Raw genomic sequence first — 19,707 nt, 5'->3', positions numbered from 1 at the left:
GCCTTTCCCCCTGCTTGTGCTCTTTCTGTCTCTCTTTCAAATGAATAAATAAAATCTTTAAAAATAAATAAATAAATAAATTGTATAATGATTTTATCATTCAGAGCTTTGCCCATATTAAATTTTACTAATTACAACTTTCTGCAACTGTGAATTTTCTTTCTATGCCTATTTCCAAATTCAGTTACCTATTTTGCCAGTGTTTTGTTTTGATATTACTGTTGATGCAAATAATACTCATTGTGAATTGATTTTTCTATCATTTTATTTTTTTTTATCATGATAAGTGTATATTCTCTTTAATCCTAATCCTCTATTTCCCCCATCCCCCTACCCACCTCCCCTCTGGTAACCATCAGCGTGTTCTTTATAGTTAAGAGTCTGGTTTTTGGTTTGTCTTCTGACAGGAGTGAGGTGATACCTTGTTGTAGTTATGAATTGAATCTTTTAATGGTAATTATTATTTATTTCTTAACTAGTCTGTGAGAAAATTTTAAGAATTTCCTAATATTACATTTACCCCATTGTCTGGAATTGATCTATCATAGGGATTGGCAAAATTTTTTGTAAAGGTTCATATAGTAAATATTTTGTACTTTATGAACCCTGTGCTCTGTCACCACTATTCAGCTCTGCTGCTGCAGTATGAAAGCAACCATAGGCAATGTGTAAATAGTGAGCATGACTGTGACCTAATATAACTTTATTTAGGTGCTAAAATTTGATTTTTGTATGATTTCTACATGTCACCACATGTTCTCGTTTTCTCTTTTTCAACCATTTGAAAATGTAAAAACCATTCTTAGATGATGGATTATAGAAAAACAGGCAGTGGTGTTAAATTTGGTCCACGGAGTATAATTTACCAACCTCTGGTCTGTTGCTTATCCAGTTCTTCTTTGTTGTTCTCATCACTTCCCATGCTGTTATCTTGCCGTCCACAGTTGTTGGTGAAGCTAAGCACAGATGATAGGGTTAAAATGTCCTCAGGGTCAGAATGTCAGCTAAAGTTATCAAGAATAACTTGTATTTTACATAGACTCAAATGCATTTTATAGATGATGAAACAGATTCTTGAAAATAATAATTGTTAATAATTATTGAAGGAGCTTACTATGTGGTAGACACCTGGGTTATTACAACCCCATAAAATTTACTATCCCCAAAGTAACTTGTCCTAGGTCTCATAGCGAGAATGTTAAACCAATCTCCAGAGCCCATGCTCTTAACTACTGCACAGTATTGCTCTATAGTTCTTCACTTCCTCACAGAGTTACCAGTACAGTGCAAACATTTTATAGCAGATAATGTAAGTGATACAAATCTGTCTCCAGTGAGGGCAGCCTCTGGGTAAAAAAGCCTTTCTTCACTAGTCTTTGAAACTGGATGCCCCATAATTAACATGATTACCAGCCAAGGGCCTACATGCTCTGGCTACAGTATTTGAGTGAGTCATGTTTATGGCCACAGCCAGCCACATTGCCTTCCCTGGCACGAAAGAATGGAGGCTACTGTGTCTGCTCAGAATGTAGTGCTATAAGGCATGAGATGCCACAGCAGCTTTTGCCAGAGAAATATTCAAGTCGATAAGATTCTTACTAAAATCATAAGATACAGAGGACCACCTACATTACTTTAATTCCATAGCTAACTAGCAAAAAAATTCAGTGAAGTAACTAATATGAGGGCAGATAAGGCAAGCAGCCAGGCAAACAACTGTGCTTTCCTATAAGGTACAAGTTGTAATTGCTCCAAGAGACACTGGGATGCAGGAGTTCCAGTTCAGAGGAGCCTGGCCCCTGCCGATCAAACCATATAGTGCCTGGGGTTGGGGGCTGTTAAGTAACATGTGAACTTGATGCTTTATTCTCGTGCACAGAAAAATATGATTGTTTAGATGGGCATGTTAATGAAATCAGGGAAAGCTGAAAACCTCCCAGTACATAGAATGTACGGCATTGAACTCACAAGATAGTCTGAGACACAAATGTCAGCCTTAGGTTGGCTTTGCGGTATTCTTTGAAATGGTACATCTGGAAAACGATATGTGGATGTTTTATTAGATAGACAGATACAGAAGTACACCAAACCAAATGAGACCTTAGAGTTTAGATGAAGATGGCAGAGACTTTGCTTCCTGTGGATGATCTAGGGCTTTCGATTTCTTGCCAGCAGTAACATCTCAAATATAAGATTATAGCTGCTGAAGCCTACAAAGCCACAGAGTATGAAGAATCCCCCCAAATTGTATTTGAGCAGGTTGCTTAAAGCATGGAGAGAGCTGTTCCTCCTGTTAGTTGCTGTGAAAGTCTGTGACACTGAAAGTATACTCCCTGGAAAGAGACCAAGGAAGAGCACTTAATGACATGAACAGATTGACACGGTGACACAAAGGTGTATTCTGCATTCTCTTGTCGCTTTTCCTCTTTGCTTGATCTTTAGAGTTAGAGTTTCTACTTCACTTTTTCATTCCGTTTTCTATTTTCTAAACACCGATAATGTGTTAGGTATTCTGATTATATCAGGAACGTGGTCTCTCTCCTTCGTATTTCCTCACTAAAACTGTTACAGATTTTGGATGTAGGTCCATATGTATGGTAGCTTTTTCATGAGGACTAAAAGCTGGGGCTGGAGCCTGGGAGATAAAACAAATATGAAGATTCTGCACAAACATAACTTTTTCCCCCACTATCAAGTCCCTTTACATCTATACCAGGAGCCTTCCTACTCTGTTGTATCACATTGCTTCACCTGCTTCAGTCTAGATGTACTCCCATTTCTGGGTCCTCGGAGCTTTCTCCCTTGGTCTGCTGGCACTGCCTTTTTTTACTTGGTAGTACTCTACTGTTTTTCTCTCAGGATCTGTCAGCTCGGTCAGAGTGCTTGTGTTGCTCTTTCTGACCACTCTGTTCCTCACATTCCACTGGGACTGCTGCGCTCTGCCATCAGACTTCAGAGTTGATCTTCAGTCGGCACTTAATGAGCCCTGTGTTGGATCAGAGAGAATCAGGGCACAGGGATCCTTCTTCCAAAAATTGGGTTATATATATATATATATATATATATATATATACATACATACACACGCACACAAAAGCTTGGCTTGCCCCACATTACTTAATCCTGAAATCCCCTGGCTGTTAACTTACAACATGGAACATCAGTCACAACTTGTAGGATTTCTGGTATTTCTATGCTGAGCGTATTTTGTCATAGTAACGTTTTTATCCTCATAATAATAAAGCTTTGCTAAAGCATCAACTACTAGTAATAATGAAGTGGTGATATCTGTCAGAGTTTGTGTTTTGCTAAGAAATTTTCACTTTCAGAGAGGGGGGAGGAGGAGATTAATTCAGTGACTATATGGGAGGTTTTATTCTCAAATAAAGAAAATGGGTAGAGAAAACCATATTCCTAATTTTTGTTTTTCCCAAATCTTTTTTTTTTCCCACCCAAAGCCTGGATTACTCCCAAGGTAAAAGGAGTAATGTCTGGAAATCGTTAATCCATGGGATTTGTTCATGGTGTATAAAATTTTCAGAAAGAATTTGCTTTTTAAATATGATTTCCTGATTGACTATGGCAGACATAAATCCAGGAAGGACAGCTCTGTTGGAGCAGCCAAGATCCTTCCCACATTTTTTGGTGTATATGTGTGGAGTGGAAATAAAGATTCTCCATGTGGGTAGGTCAGGAGGAGAGAGAAGTAAAGGGGAAAGGAAAGAACAGTGATGCTGCTGGGGTGAAAGTAGGGGCCGTGCGCCCTGACCTCTCTTGGAATTCACTGCAAGCTCACTAGGATCCTAGCTTTATTTCAGTTTATAGTAATGAGAGAGAGAAGTTAAGGAGTCACCTTTTGTGCCTCCTCTCGTGGTACTGTTTTCAGTTCTTGAAGTTCAGAAACATACCCGTCCTCTCAGTTGGCAGAGTTCGAAGCTGTGCTCAAGCTGAACATAATGGCTAAGGGCCCTTTTACTCAGATCTTTCCTTCCATGTTGCTCTGGTCCCCCTCCTGCCACTACAAGCACATACACGTGCTTCTCATACACACCAGATCGCGTGTCTCTGACCTGTTCGTTTCCTGGTTATTTCTGACTTTAACATGAAGAGATCAAATTCCTCTACACAACTAATCTTTCTCTAAAAAGCACAGATACCCATTTCTGATATTTATACACAGCTGCAGATACATTTATATTTTCCCCTGCATTTCAAGTGATAAGTAGACTCTCCTTCTCTCCCACCTGTACCCTCCTAGGCCATGTTTAATGAGGAGCCATGTCCACTAAAGGCTTCAGACACAGAACGAGTCCCTCAGTGGCCACAGCCTATCTGTGAGCATTCCGCAGTGAACTTCTAAATACCTCCATTCTCCTCTTGTGTTTGATTTGACACTGGAGTTGAAATAATAACGTGACTGATGGCAAACTATCCCATTCTACTCCTCCCAACTCTTTTAGGTTTACACACACACACACACACACACACACACACACCTTTAACCTGACCTTGAAATAAGCTAATCACAGAACAGTCTCCTCCAGAGACTGGCCTCTGTTTGGGAGCCCATATAGAGATAAGCTATCCAGTCTCATAGTTACTAGGTAATCATACTTGGCCCTTTTCTTCTCTGTATTCCTGTAGACTGTGAGAAGGAGCCAGTGGATGTGTTCCCTGTAATGTAGATTCACATCCTTTGTTATGTCCTTGTTTATTGACAAATGTCAAGGTCAGAAGGTTCCTTTTGTTTAACCTGGGCACCTCCACTTGGCCTTCTCTTCCACTTCCCGTGCAATTGGTACATTGCATTAGAAAGAGAAGAAAATGAGATGTTGTGATATGTTGTTATTGTGGTTTGCCCAGCAGGCAACAAGCATGTTGCTATTTTTCAGATCCATCTGTCTAGCAGACAAGTAATAATTCCAAGAAGTGTTGTTGTGCTTGACTGCAGCAAACAATTATAGCAGGGGTACTTTAGGCACCAGCCCTCAAAGGATCAGAATGGAGTGTGAGTTACAATTCCAGCACTCAGGGATGTGCACAGGCATGCGAGGAGTTGAAGCCGCCATTTTTGCCTGTGGCCAACTGTCTAACTAGTTTTTTTCCTTTTAAATGCAGCATCAGCATTCATTTGGCTTGCCTGCTCAAAGAATGTGAGCCTCTCTTCTCCCTCTTCTGCCTCATTTTTCTCCCCCATACCTAGAATTGTTTCCACATAATTTCTCACTCATATGTGTATAGTTGTGGAGCTTTACTATAATGGGGAAGTCGTTCATCTGTTTTATCGTGTGCACACTTTTACGTGCACACACACAAATATTTAAACTCTACATTGTTCACTAAAATCCAATAAATGATTTATTGTGAAGAGGCAAGCCTGCGGCCAAGAACTGAATTGAAGATGCTTTCCCATCTTTATTAGCTCTTAAGAGCAAGGAAGAATTTTGGAACACACACCTGCTCTTAGCATTTCTTAATCTAGCAGAGTGGATGGCTTTTTTTTTTTTTTTTTTTTAAGTTTTTTTTTTTTTTTTTGACAGGGGGGGGGGGGTAGGGGAGGGAGAAGCAGGCTTCCCGCGGAGCAGGGAGCCTGATGTGGGGCTCCATCCCAGGACCCTGGGATCATGACCAGAGCCAAAGGCAGACGTTTATCTGACTAAGCCATCCAGGCTCCCCGAGTGGATGGCTTTATTCTAGTTATCTTACTCTCTCATCTGACCACATCATCTGGGAGCCTACTATGTGTCCTCTTGATTGGTTAGCTTATGGAGTAGTTTCTGTGCCTCATAATTGTATTCTCTCCTCTTAATGTCCATTTATCTGCACTTCTTCATCTGCACATATTTGTCTGCCCCCTTATTGGTAAATGACCTTATTTTCATGTATCTTACAAGTTTCCAAATATTAAAGTAGGTACTTGAAATATCTACAGCCTTAACATCCTCCATGAGCATATAAATAAAGGGGCTCAGCAGATTTCCTTCCCTCACTAGTGGGCAGGCCCCCAACACTCTGCTATATTTGAGTAGCACTTATTATACTGCATAAAATAGGATAGGTTTTAACAAAATGGAGAATAAATAGGCAAAATATAGTTAGCAGCTCTATAGTTCAGATTTCAGGATTCATTTTATTCTGTACCCTGTTTCCTATCTCCTTACGACTTTGAGTACAGAATTTTTTCTCTCCGTCTGGATCAACAAGTAGGGGATGATTTGTTTTGTCTTGCTGAAGTGGTAATATATGCTTAAAGAAAAATTGACAACAGACTTCTGAGCTGTAAGACTAAGAGGAAATGATCACATGTTATTTTAAAAAATTATTCCCACTTTTGTTTGTACTTCAAAATCCATAGCCTTTTTCAGTTTTCATAGACACATTTAAACTTCAACAAACCATAAAGCCCTTTAAATCTGAAACCCTTGAAGAGAGTTTTTACTTTAAGAACCAGATATTTCTATTTGTGGTAAGATTTCTGATTAACATTTATTCATCTCAGTGATCCAGTGGTCCCTGGACCTGAACTCCTAGTGATAACCAAGTATTTACTATTCCTCTCCTTTACCCAGTGTTAAAGAAAAAAAATTATCAAAAGAAAAAAATTATCCATTCACTTTTTAAAACAGCAAGACAGACTTCATTCAGGACCATTGTGATAGGTATAGGGACCACTGCAATGGAGTTTTTCGGTGGGGAGAAAGATTGTGCTTAACAATCTTTGAATTGAATACAACAAGGAAAAGTGGAAATTTATAGCCCAGGAGCAGGGTGGGGGTCAGTGGATGGAGGCTTACTAAGAGGAGACATCAGGGAGAAGGGCACATTCTGGCTAAACCCTCCTAACAGGATCCTTGCTGAAGGCAGGCCAGAGTGATCAGACATCACCTGGAGAATGGTGGAGGATGAGGAACCTGATCAGATATTGAGGGTGATCAAATATCAGGGATGGGAGATTATTGATAAACCAATTTAGCAGAATTCTTGCTAAAGCTGGACAATGTAGAGATGAACACAGAAGCTCCAAATTTAGGGCCCAGTTGAGAAGAGAGTTCAGGGGAGCCTAACTAAAGTTAGGTTAAAGAGAGAATCTTTGTCACCAGTATATAGATAAGGTCATGAGAATGTTAATAGAGCCAGTCCAAATTTTTTATTAACTGTCATAATAATAGGTCATCCGTAGGGAGGGTGAGAAAGGGATTCTGCTTGCTATAGAACTCATATTTGAGGTACTTAGTAAATATTTATAACACAAGTAATATTCTGAATTATTTTGCTTTTGTCATGATTTTTATTTTTGGTTTGGAAGGTAAGTGTAAGACAGTCACATTCTATAAAATATGGGGAGTCAAATAGATATACATGAAAAGTAGTAATGAAGTGAGGGTCAGGATTTGGAGCCCTTAAGTTTCTTGCCTTTAACTTTAGGTTATCTGTTAATTTTTCCTGAAATTTTGGAAGTTTATTGACTTTACCACTAAAAGGAAGGCAGCTATGCTATTATAGAATTGCTTTTCAGTGACTAGTCCTCTAAGCAGAAACTAAGTCTAAAGCTATTAAAATTTTCCAGATTCTCAATGTTAACAATAAGGTTTGGTTTTTGATGGAGGTTATATAGGTATATTTTACAAACTGTTCTGAAGTTTTGACTTTTTTATAGGTTATTATGAGGGTGCAGACATGCTAGGCATATTTTTGTCCAAAGTATCTCTTGCCGGAGAAGTATCAAATGAAGGCCATTCTCAAATGTAAATGTATGTATTTTTTTCTATTTCGTAGGGTTAAAAATGGGTAAGGACTGTAACACCAAAAATATTTAGGGAGTCCATTAAGTGTCCCTCTGTTTGGGCTTCAAATGAGAAGGCTAATTAAGAGGTTGGATCTCAGGGGTGCCTGGGTAGCTCAGTCGGTTAAGCATCCAACTCTTGATTTCGGCTCAGGTCATAAGATCAAGCCCTATGTCAGGCTCCACGCTGGGCGTGGGGCCTGCTTAAGATTCTCTCTGTCCCTTTCCTTCTGCCCCTCCCCGCCTCTCTAAAAAAAAAAAAAAAAAAAGAGGTTGAGTCTCAGAGACCATTAAGAATAAAAAACTTGAATTTTATGACCTTATGTATGAAGACTAAGTTAAGCTAACCTTCACATCAAGGCAAAGAGGTTTATTTAGCAATTTAAGTGTTTGCCTGAAGTAAACTTCAAAAGTAAACTTAAAGATAAATCATGAATTTATGCATTTTAATTCTTATATACCCTCAACACATTAGTTCCACTATTTCATGATTTTTTTTAAATGTAGACCAGAAACACACCTTATTCTTAGTATTCTCATCAGCTAAAACCAGACATGGCATGGCATAGAGACATTCACTAAATGTTTGTTAAGTGAATTAGATAACTTTTTAGTTTTCAATATATGTCATTTGATATGCAGTATATCTAATCAATGTAGGCAAAGTATTATGAGGGTTACTATATTTTTCAAACAACTCTATTCTTTCACCAAATAGCTGTATTTAAGTGAGAACATAACACAAAGCTCTAAACCTTTGTGAAGAGACTTAACACCACCCTTCATCTTTATGATCCTGGGGTATGTTATTGGTCAAGAAGATAAACTTAGTTATTGAGGGGGAAAAAGACTTTGAGACTAGAATGATGTATTTTATTTTCTTGTTTCCTTATTTACTTTTCAGAGTTTACTCTCTGCTGGGGCCTCTAGACAAGAATGCAATTAAGAGAGTAATGTCTCTGGGAAGTTAATATGTTAGTTGTTCTGGGACTTTCTTGATGTACCTACATGACAGAAGTATGATGGTAACCCAATGAGAAATCACAACTACCACTAGCATTTATGCCGTTAGCATATGGACAGTTGAACCTGCCTCTGAAGGCTTCAGCAGCAGATAGAAAGAAGAACAAAAAGATTTTGTAGCCAATTAAGGGCGGTCAGCTAGCCACAGAAGAATCATAGTAAATTTAAAAATAATTTACAAGGAACACAGTAAATTATCAATAAATGTTAGCTTTTTAAAAAATGGTATCTTCCAAACAACAAAATATTAGTTACCCCAAGAGCAAATACCTTAAGTCCCAAATAATATTCAGTACCTATCCATTCAGTCTTTATGATGTAGATATACCATTCATTTCAAAATGAGTTCCTAGAATGTGTTACAACCAACTAACCCATACTTAGAGTAAATGTCTGACACGGAAACAGTAGAATGGGAAGAGAAAAGCAGGCTGTATAATGGACTGGTTTGGAGTCTTTCACTCTGCACATTCCATCCTTGTATTGAAGAGTCAAATGGTCTAAGAAAGTGTGTTCAGATATCATAGATAAATGGGTTGCAGAAATGGAATACTGTGGAATTTTCAGTTACAATCTACATCGAACAATACAGGAGCAACTCATCTGTCTTCCAAAAGACCTTTACCCATCTAATCTCACTTAAGTGGAAAGGAGGTTAAAATAAACACCTCAGAAGATCACTGTCCTCTGTCACCATATGTCATCAAACACTGACTTGTGAAGTCAGTTTGAGAACCTAGTACATAAGCAAATAAATCCTTGCAAGAAGAAACAAAGCTATCAGTACATCAATCAAAAGGTCTCTTCATCCCTTTTTACAATTTAAATTCTTTTCCTTAACAATTTGGTAAATATAGGATTGGGGGAATATTGCCATTTGGCATCATATTTGATACAAACAGAAGTTGTTTTGACAAGTTCATTTTTTAACTTCTTTTTGCCACAAAAGTTGTATAACTATTGCTCTGTATAGCTATAGAGCTAATGTGGCCTGACCACATTTCTCAAAGTTTTTGGTAGGACTTCTTGCCAATGTACTGAGGTTGTATGTGGACAGAAGACATAACTTATGGATCCTGTAAGGCATCCTCATTCTACTTTGCAAGTGTCCCTCTTCCCTCTTGAGATTAGGCAGGGGCAGTTCTACCTTGTGGGAAATGCAATTTCTTTTCTAAGTGGCCTGTCCAAGTCAGATAGAGAGGAAAAGGAAGAGATAAAGGCATTTCCCACATGATTGACGTGGTTAAATGTGTCTCAGAGAGGCCAAAGTGATTTTTTTTTTAGTGGGTAGATTTGGGAACTGTGCTATTTGGGCTGTTTCTTATGCTTTCACATAGTAAACTCTATGGGTTTTGTTTTGTTTTGTTTTGTTTTTTTAAAGCAATTCCCTTTGGCATGGAAAGAAAGGATAGACATCTGGGTTATTACATGGAATAAATCTTTATCCTGGAAAAAAATGTCAAATTCCATCATATTTTAACTTTTCAACTTGGACTTTGAAAAATTCTAGAGTGCAAAAGACTCACGTTTTTTAATCAGAACTTCAATATGAAATGCATTTAAATAAGCTTGAAATTTATCTTTGATTAAGAACAAGGACCTAAAACACAAATTTTTTCATCTCAAGTTATATAGTGGTGAGGTAGTATCTTTCTAAATTCCATTTACTTATAAGAAATTTGACTTCTCCATTACTACCATTTATCACATTGTCCCCTTCCTCTGTGGTCATACTTTTTTATGCCAGTTTGCCCATTCAAACATTCATTACCTAAGATATCAGCTTTTTCAGCCTTGCAGCCCAGATGTGATAACAACTATAGACACACACACACACACACACACACACACACAGAATGGGAATAAGTGGAAATCCCAAAAGTGAACCCCCCCCCGAAGTTGTTATCAATGTGTGTGTGAAAGAAGACAAGGCCAATCTAAAAAAAAAAAAAAATGTAAAATGAAATAGGGCTGCATTGCTTGAAGGCCTCAGGGATGTGGTGTGTGGTAATAGAACCATGACTAGGCAGTTTAGTTACTAAAGTGCAAAGTGTACATTCATTTAAAGGAATACTGCTTTTAAATTGCTTTTAAGATTATGCTTTAGAATTCTTTATAAAATTTTCTGCAGTAAGTATGCATTTGTGATCAGAAATAAAATATAATTCTTTTTGAGAGATTGATGATGTTTGTGAAAAGTTATCCAACTTCCTCACTCTCCAAATCCTCTGCTTTATTGAAACAATCCCTTCCTGGGCGCCTGGGTGGCTCAGTCGGTTAAGCATCTGCCTTTGACTCAGGTCATGGTCCCAGAGTCCTGGGATTGAGTCCCTCATCGGGTTCCCTGCTCTGTGGGAAGCCTGCTTCTCCCTCTCTCCCTCTCTCCCTCTCTCTCTTGCTCATGAATAAATAAATAAAATCTTTTAAAAAAAAGAAAGAAACAGTCCCTTCCTTCTGTGATTGGCAGGGTCAATATGTCTGTCATAGGTAGGAAAGGCCAGCACAGAACTGGTACCATGAGCCTGCTGCTAGCGATCTCTTACAGAGCCCAAGAACCTTCCACACCAGCACCTAAGCGTTGAACCTTTATCCTTAAAGAATTGTGTATGTGAGTTTAAAAAAAATAATGCTAAGTTGATTTACTTTCTCTGGTTTGTATTTGAATTTCTATAATATGTAATACCCGATAGGCCTAAACTCTGAACTCTGATCTTTTTAATAAGCTAAAGATTATTTTAGCGACTAAGCTCTCAATTATTTCATGGAAATAACATCAGAAACAGAGGAAATGTGATTTATTTATAAAGCAACCATTAAAAACCATGTTTTCCAGGAATACGTGATGTTTGAATAGTACTCATAACATTAAATGGATAAGCAATATGTATCAAGGGAAATATGAAGTGTGATACTATTAAAAGCTGATTTATAAAAGTTTATAAAAAGACTTAGAAGAAAATCAATGTTGCAAATGTTAGTCTTGTTGGAACACTTATGCCTATTTTATTATTTCTTTTACACTTTTTTCCCCATATTTTTCAGAGTAAAATATGTATTGATTTCATAATAAAAAATATAAAACTGTGTTAAAAACTCTGAAAGAGAAACAAAGGAAAGCAGCAGGAGCGGGCCTCTGAGGAGGCCAGGGAGAAATCGGTGTCACTTTTGAAAGTAATACCAGTCCTTGTTTCTGAAAATGAAGATTATTGAGCTCCTTATTCATGAGGTGGGTCAGAGGTGTCCTGTGCATGGAAAATGCTAGCCCGGTGACATGCAACAGGTGCAGACCTCTGCCTTGTAAGCCCTGGGAACATTTTGAGAATTGCCAGCGTTTTGGTGGGGCTTCGCAGCTCTCACAGCTGCTGTGGATCAAGCAGATGCTGCTCTAACATTCCAGCATTCTGAGATGTGAGATCGGGCCCAACTCTTCCTCAGGCTTTGACCAACTACCAAGTACCTGACCAGAGTATTGTCATGAGGGCTGTCAGATGAAATTCTGGGGCAGAAGCCATCTATCACTTAACATGTTTCCAAAGGGAGTCAAGGGATAGTTATTCATCCAGGGTAAAGGAAATAGCAACCAAAAAAAAAAAAAAAATTTTTTTTTTTTTTAATGCAGGACTGTTTTTCAAGAAAAACATCAAACCAGTGTTACAACTGAGAGAATTTCAGAGTCCGTGGCTGTGAGTCAGGTGTTTGGTGTTATGTAAGGATTTATCAATCACTGTTTAAAAAGAATATCGGATAGCTCTGTGAAATGAATGAGGGGAGCTTAAGCCAGGATGAGGCAGATTTAGTAATGAGTTCACTCATCACATCTCATGGCCAAGAAAAACATGCACCTTCTCCAGAGACAGAATTTTTCTTCCATTCCAGGAGGTGAAGGAACACATGAAGTATATGTTGTCCAGGCTTTCAGTGAGCAAATTTCACTAGCAGTTTTTTATAACCACTCATAAATAAATGGGAAGAGAAATTGTGAGGTAACTGGAGTCTTTCTGTATCAGGAATGTCATCTCTGTAAAAACAAGTTAGTCGTGTGTTTAATCCCCTGCCTAAATACGACACTCTCAGTTTCATGTTGATAGACTAAGCCAACATTCCCTACCTGTCTCCCAGAAATGGGTGTGACAAGTGTAAATGTGCAAGTGTGTGGAACTGTATCTTTTTATAATCCTGAAGATTTCAATGGTGCTTAGAGGAGCTTTAGTCTTTGGTAAGTTTTCTTTGACTTGGGAGGCATGAAGATATTTGAACTTCTTGTTTCAGAATGACCTTGACTTTCCTCAATTTTTTCGCTTCAGATCATCCAGCCCCTCTTAGAACTTGACCAAAATAGAAGCAAATTAAAGTTGTATATTGGACACCTGACAGCCCTCTGCCATGACCGAGACCCCCTGATACTTCGTGGACTCACTCCACCAGCTTCCTATAACTTGGACGATGACCAGGCAGCTTGGGAGAATGAGCTGCAGAAGATGACCCAGGAACAGGTAAGTCTCTCATTTGAACTTTGACAAGACCCTGATAAAATTCAGCTGCTGCTTAGGTTGGGGCAATAGGAGCTCCCGGGGGAAGTTCAGTGTTCAGATTCAAGATTCTTAGCAACGGGCAGGTCTTCAATAGATAATAGGAATTACCATTTGCAAGAAGTACCACTTTATTCTTCCCTCAGTGTAACTTGCTCAAGTATCAGAAAGGGCTGCTTAGAAAGGAGAGGGTTGGGGTGCCTGGGTGGCTCAGTCACTTAAGCGTCCAACTCTTGGTTTCTGCTCAGGTCATGATCTCAGGGTCTTGAGATCGAACCCCTAGTTGGGCTCCGCGCTCAGCGCAGAGTCTGCTTGAGACTCTCTCTCTCCCTCTCACTCTACCCCTCCCCCTGCTCGTGCTCGCTCTCTCTCTCTCTCTAAAATAAATCTTTGAGAGGAAAAAAAGGAGAGGCTTAAGGATAGTCTGCTAACATGCCATACTTTATTTCATAAAAGTGATGACCACTAATAATTATAGCCACTGAAGGAAAATCTGAGTAAAGGATACTTGGATAATGGATTTTTTTTTTCTTTTAAGATTTTTTATTTATTCATTTGAGAGAGAGAGAGAGAGCTAGAGCACAAGCAGAGAGGAGGGTCAGAGGGAGAGGGAGAAGCAGACTCCCCACTGAGCAGGGAGCCGGATGCGGGGCTCGATCCCAGGACTCTGAGATCATGAGCTGAGCCGAAGGCAGATGCTTAACCCACTGAGCCACCCAGGTGCTCCTGGATAAAGGATTCTTGACAAGTCAGTAGCAAGTATCTACAGTTGTCTCTAGGGAATAGTGGGTTACAACATACTACGTTTTTAAGTGAAAGAACTATTAGATGAATTAGTTTAGGTGCTCCCCATGATACATTTTCTGCATACTATTGCCTGTAAAAATCCAATGATTCTCTTTTGTTCATATTGTGATTTTTTTTTTTTTAGTTCAATAAAGAAAGGCTAGTCTGGAGACAAAAACTGGGGATAAAAGAAGCAGATAGGGGCGCCTGGGTGGCTCAGTCAGTTGAGTGTCCAACTCTTGATTTCGGCTGAGGTCATGATCTCAGGGTCCTGGGATCAAGCCCTGAGTTGGGCTCCCTGCTCAGTAGGGAATCTGCTTCTCTCTCTCCCATTGTCCCTCTTCCCCCCACTCATGCTTGCGAGCTGCTCTCTCTCTCAAATAAATAAAATCTTTTAAAAAAAGAAAAGAAAGAAAAAAATGGATGAGGATAGCTATAGAGAGCAGACATGGAGAGTGAAGGAAAGAAAGATTGAATAAACACAGAAAAAGAGAAATAGAACAGTTTCTAAAACATTAACTCTAAGCCCCTTTAGTTCCTAGTTTACAGAGGGGTTGATGATATCCCTAACTAGGCCACGATTATACCAACTGAGAGACTTAATTGTATTCGTGCTGTAAATTTACTAAAATTCTCTGGAATTTTGAATCTATATGCTATTTTTCAGCTAAATCCTTGCTATTTAACACTGTTTGTTTACTCATAATGTGTGAAGAAAAATTGTGTTAAATACAGACACTTCCATGGTATGACAGCAATGTCAACCCACAGATCAAGAAGTGCAGACTGGAGTCTTAGAGCTGTACTTACTTCTCCATGGTATGGATATTGCCTTAGTAGACATATTTAGCAGCCTAATTAGTTAGCTACTTTACTTATTTAATGAGTAAAGGTAAAGCCTACTTCTCAAATTTAGCATGTTGCCATAGAAATTTTAAATTCTCTCTTCTTGAAAGAGGGAGGAAGAATGTAAAGGACAGAATGAAATTGGATTCCTAATAGCTAAAGGACATTAATAACCATGTAGTGAAAATGCAACTGAAAACCCACTGGAAGCGGAATGCATGCCTAGTTAATTTCAAAAACTTTTACTTCAAAATTTTACAGAAGAACGGGGCTTCTTAGGGCACCTGGGTGCTTAGTCGGTTAAGCATCTACTTTCAGCTCAGGTTATAATCCCCCAGGGTCCTGGGATCGAGCCCCGCATCAGGGCTCCCAGCTCAGTGGGGAACCTGCTTCGCCCTCTGCCTGCCGCTCCCCCTGCTTGTGCGCTCTCTCTCTCTCTGTCAAATAAATAAATTAAATCTTTAAAAAAGAAAAAAAAAAAAACAGTGCTTCTTAAAGCACTGACATAGTGATATATCAAAACCGAACTGGCATTAAATTATTTCTTTGTATAACAGGTTGTCTTTGAAATGAAAAAAGTATTTCTGCTTAGTTCTGTTTTCAAATATGCTTGAATGAACTTAACTCAGTTTTTCTAAGGGAAAAAAAATATCTCCAGAGTGAGACCAAAATAGGAAATTTCAAACTAAGAATTTTTCAGAAAGCTTTAAATAAATGAAACCAAGAATTCATTAATCGGCTTGCCATTATACATTATGTTACAATCAAGCTACAGTAATCATCAAAAGAGTTTTGCTCACATACCTGAATTGTGTTAATATGTTTCTTCTTGACTGAGAATGTTCTTCAGTCACTGAAGTTATTGCTTGAGGTGTGTGAAGTTGTGTCTTTAGCAGGCTTCCCTGGGAACCCTGAGAAACAGGGGACTTAGGTCATCTGTAAAGGAATACAGCAACTAACACCACCTTCTGTAAGCTTCTCCTTGGCTGCTAAAGATTGGTGGAGAAACCAACCAATTTTCTGCCAGCTCACCACAAGTAAGAATTTAAGGGGACAGTGCAGGCTATTGAGAAAGATGACCCCTAGTACTACAAAATGATTGGTCCATGAAAGTATTATGATCAAGGTTTACTTTAGTTTTTGAAGCCGAAGAAACATTAAGACCCGAATCATTGCCAAATATGCACATTGGTTTATTTTGTGGGTGTGTGGTGTGTTTACATTTTTGTTTTGGGGGATGTAGAGCCCTCTGCTGCTGACATTTGTGTTATCCAACTCTGTGTGTCCTGTGCCTTTCACTGCCACCTGCCACCACCACCCCCCAATAACACCCTCATGAGGACAGGACAGGAGCCTTGTCTATCCCAAGAATAAAAAGAAGACAGAATGGATAAATTCCATACTCCTTATCCTATCCTACAAGGCTTTCTTTCATTAGCCTGTTTATTAAATGCACATCTCTTCTCATCCTAGCCTTGAAGCATACCCAACCACTTAGTTTTAAACTACTTAAAGTTTTTATACTTCTGACCTTTTTCTCATATTGATCCTTCTGCCTAATATGCCCTTCCCTACTTTGTCTCCTGGGCAATACCTAAATAGGAATCTGAGTTTTTAAGCTCAGCTCAGACATCATTTCTTCTATGTATCCATTCCTGAAACTCTAGGAAGAATGTGCCGCTCGCTCTTTAAGGTTTCTGTAGTACCTACAACACATATACTTACTTGTTTTCATATCTGTCTTTCCATTCTAGCCTTTCTGTCTGTTAAAGACATGAACTATATAATTTTCATCTTAAAATTAGCACCACATCAACAAGTACCACTTGCTCAGTAACTTAAATGAGTAAGTGAATTCTAGTGAGTTCTGCATAGCTTATTAGTTTGTATTTCATATTTGAGATTATTTCTCCAACAAGGAAAGTTTCTTCACTGCCAGAACCATGTCTTATATTTCTAAAGTGCCTAGCACAGTATTATGTGTATAGAGAATGTTTAGTATATATTTAGCTGATTATTTATCTATTGGACAACCCAAGACAGTTTCCTCAGTGCCATTCAGTAGCTTTGGATAAGCTTACTATTGATGTCAGGAACCATTCAGACTCATCCTGAGTCGTAACCCTATTATCTGCAACTGCCCAGCCTATAGAAACATAACCTTATATCTGAAGATTTACCAGAATTGTTTTGTTTCCTTTGCCTTTTTAGAAGCTGGCTACCGTACCAGCTAAACTTACAGATTTGCTTATTTTTCTTACTTACTGGTTTTTGTTTTATGTATCCTGAAGCTCTGTTATTGAGTGCATACACATTAATGATTATTGTGTCTTCTTGATGAATTGATTCTTTTATTATTATGTGACAGCAACATAACCATTCCAGCTTTCTTTAGGTTAGTGTGTGCACGGTATATCTTTTTCCATGTATTTGCTTTTAAGCTATCTGGGTCTTTATATATAAAAAGAGTTTCTTGAAGATAGCATATATTCCACCAGAACCGGGCACAGGTCTAGGAGACAAGGCTATCTCTTCCTCCTTGGTTCCAGAGGGCAGGGCTACCTCCTAGGTTTCAATAGACCAGGCTATCACCCAGGGCCAGAGGGGTGGAGTTGCCTGGGGGACAGAGCATCCCGCCAAAGAGGATTATTCTTGAGCCTTAAAATCTAATGGAGTTTACCCTGCAAAGTTTTGAACTTGGCTTGGGACCCATGACCCCTTCTGGAATAGGAATGTCTAACCTATTCCTGTTCTACCACTGTATTTTAGAAGCAGATAATTTATCTGGTTTCAACAGGTTCACATCTAGAGAGGAATTTTTGCCTCAGAATGAATCATGCCTTGAGTCTCATCCACATTTGATTTAGATGAGATTCAGGATTTAGAATTGAGGCTGAAATGAGTTAAGACTTTTGGGCTGTTGGGAGGAGGGTTAATGTGTTTTGCATGTGAGAAGCACATGAATTTGGGGGGGGTATGGAGATGAGGTATGAGCTGAATTATGTCCCCCCAAATTTGTATGTTGAAGCCCTAACTCCCAGAATGTGACTACATTTGGAGATAGAGCCTTCGATGAGGCAATTCAGTTAAAATGAGGCTGATAGGGTGGGCCCTAATCCAATCTGACTGGTATCCATATAAGAAGAAGAGATTAGAACCTATAGAGAGAGATGCTAGGAGTATGTAATCACAAAGGAAAAACAAACATGTAAAGACACAGAAAGAAGGCAGTCATCTGAAAGCCAAGGAGAGAGACCTCCGAAGAAACCAACCCTGCTGGGCGCCTGGGTGGCTTAGTTGGTTAAGCGACTGCCTTCGGCTCAGGTCATCCCAGGGTCCTGGGATGGAGCCCTGCATCAGGCTCCCCCTGCTCTGCGGGGAGCCTGCTTCTCCCTCTGCCTCTGCCTGCCACTCCCCCTGCTTGTGCTCTTTCTCTCTCTCTCAAATAAATAAATAAAATCTTTAAAATAAAAAAAAAAGAAACCAGCCCTGCCAACACCTTGATCTTGAACTTCTTACTTCCAGAACTGTGAGAAAATACATTTTTGTTGTTGAGCCACCCAATCTGTGGTACTTTGTCTAGCAGCCTTGCAAACTAATATGCCTTCTTTTTGAAAGATACTCTTCTCTGGATATAGAATTCTAGGTTGACTATTTTGTTTTTTAATACTTTAAAGATGCTGTTACATTTTCACCTGGCTTCCATAGTTTCAGATGAAAAATCTTTTATATTCATGTATATATTTTTTCTTGGTCATGTTCCTTTTTTACCTGACTGCTTTCAAGATTTTCTTTTTATCTTTTGTTTTCAGCCATTTGAAAATAATGTGCCTACTTGTGTTTTTCTTTATATTTCCTGTTTGGACTAAAATCCTCTTTTGGATCTCTGAGTCTTTTGGATCTGTGTTTTGTTGTCTTTCATTAATTTTAGAAAACTCTTGGCCATTATCTCTTCAAATATGTTTTTGAGGGGCGCCTGGGTGGCTCAGTCATTAAGTGTCTGCCTTCGGCTCAGGTCATGATCCCAGGGTCCTGGGATCGAGCCCCGCATCGGGCTCTCTGCTCAGCAGGGGAGCCTGCTTCTCTCTCCTACTCCCCCTGCTTGTGTTCCCTCTCTAGCTGTCTCTCTCTGTCAAATAAGTAAATAAAATCTTTAAAAATATATATATATGTTTTGACCCTTTCTCTCTTCTCCTTCTGTAACTACAGTTACATATTTGTTAGAGCATTTGATCTTGTCCCACATCTTTTAGATGTCTGTTTTGTTTTGTTCTGTCTTTCATGTTATATTTAGAGATTCCTACTATCAATTTGGATAATTTCCATTGATCTGTCTTCAAGTTCACTTGTGTTTTTTGTGTGTCTCATAATTTTTTTATTAAATGGTAAATATTATATATGAAAGAATGGTTGAAACTGAGGCCAGGAATATTTATGTCTGGAAATGGGCATTCCTCTTGCATCAGACCATTAGCACTGGGGACTGAGTCACGTAAGTCAGTAATTGAGCTGGACTTGAGTTTTGTTTTTGTTATAGTTACCTTCACTGTACAACAGGCTTCAAATTTTCCAGTGAGTTACCACTATCATGTCTTTAATATAAGTTTAGGAGTATTGATTTTTTTGTTTTCCTACTTTGTTCTCAGCTTTCAACAGGTTCCCCATGCCTGTGTCACAGAGGGCTCTTTCTGTATGCTCTTGCCCTTCTCCAAGTGGCAGACTGCTTTTGTTTCTCAGTCC

At 38.9% G+C, this 19,707-nt stretch overlaps 1 protein-coding gene across 14 annotated transcripts in view; it reads left to right on the top strand.

Annotated features, from left to right (window-relative positions):
• ERC1 (ELKS/RAB6-interacting/CAST family member 1) overlaps positions 1-19,707 on the top strand; it is a 548,010-nt gene that overhangs the window by 491,943 nt on the left and 36,360 nt on the right. For 10 of the 14 annotated variants that reach the window (XM_032390726.1, XM_032390723.1, XM_032390722.1 and 7 more), the window contains one exon: positions 13,111-13,299. In XM_032390726.1, the coding sequence (XP_032246617.1) occupies positions 13,111-13,299 (189 nt within the window). Of the gene's footprint in view, positions 1-13,110; positions 13,300-19,707 lie in introns of those variants that run through there. The other 4 variants (XM_032390734.1, XM_032390732.1, XM_032390733.1 and 1 more) reach the window with 1 other exon arrangement.

The sequence above is a fragment of the Phoca vitulina genome, unplaced genomic scaffold (genome assembly GCF_004348235.1).
Source record: "Phoca vitulina isolate PV1807 unplaced genomic scaffold, GSC_HSeal_1.0 scaffold59, whole genome shotgun sequence".
NCBI lineage: Eukaryota > Metazoa > Chordata > Mammalia > Carnivora > Phocidae > Phoca > Phoca vitulina.
This window is presented reverse-complemented; position numbering and strand designations above follow the sequence as displayed.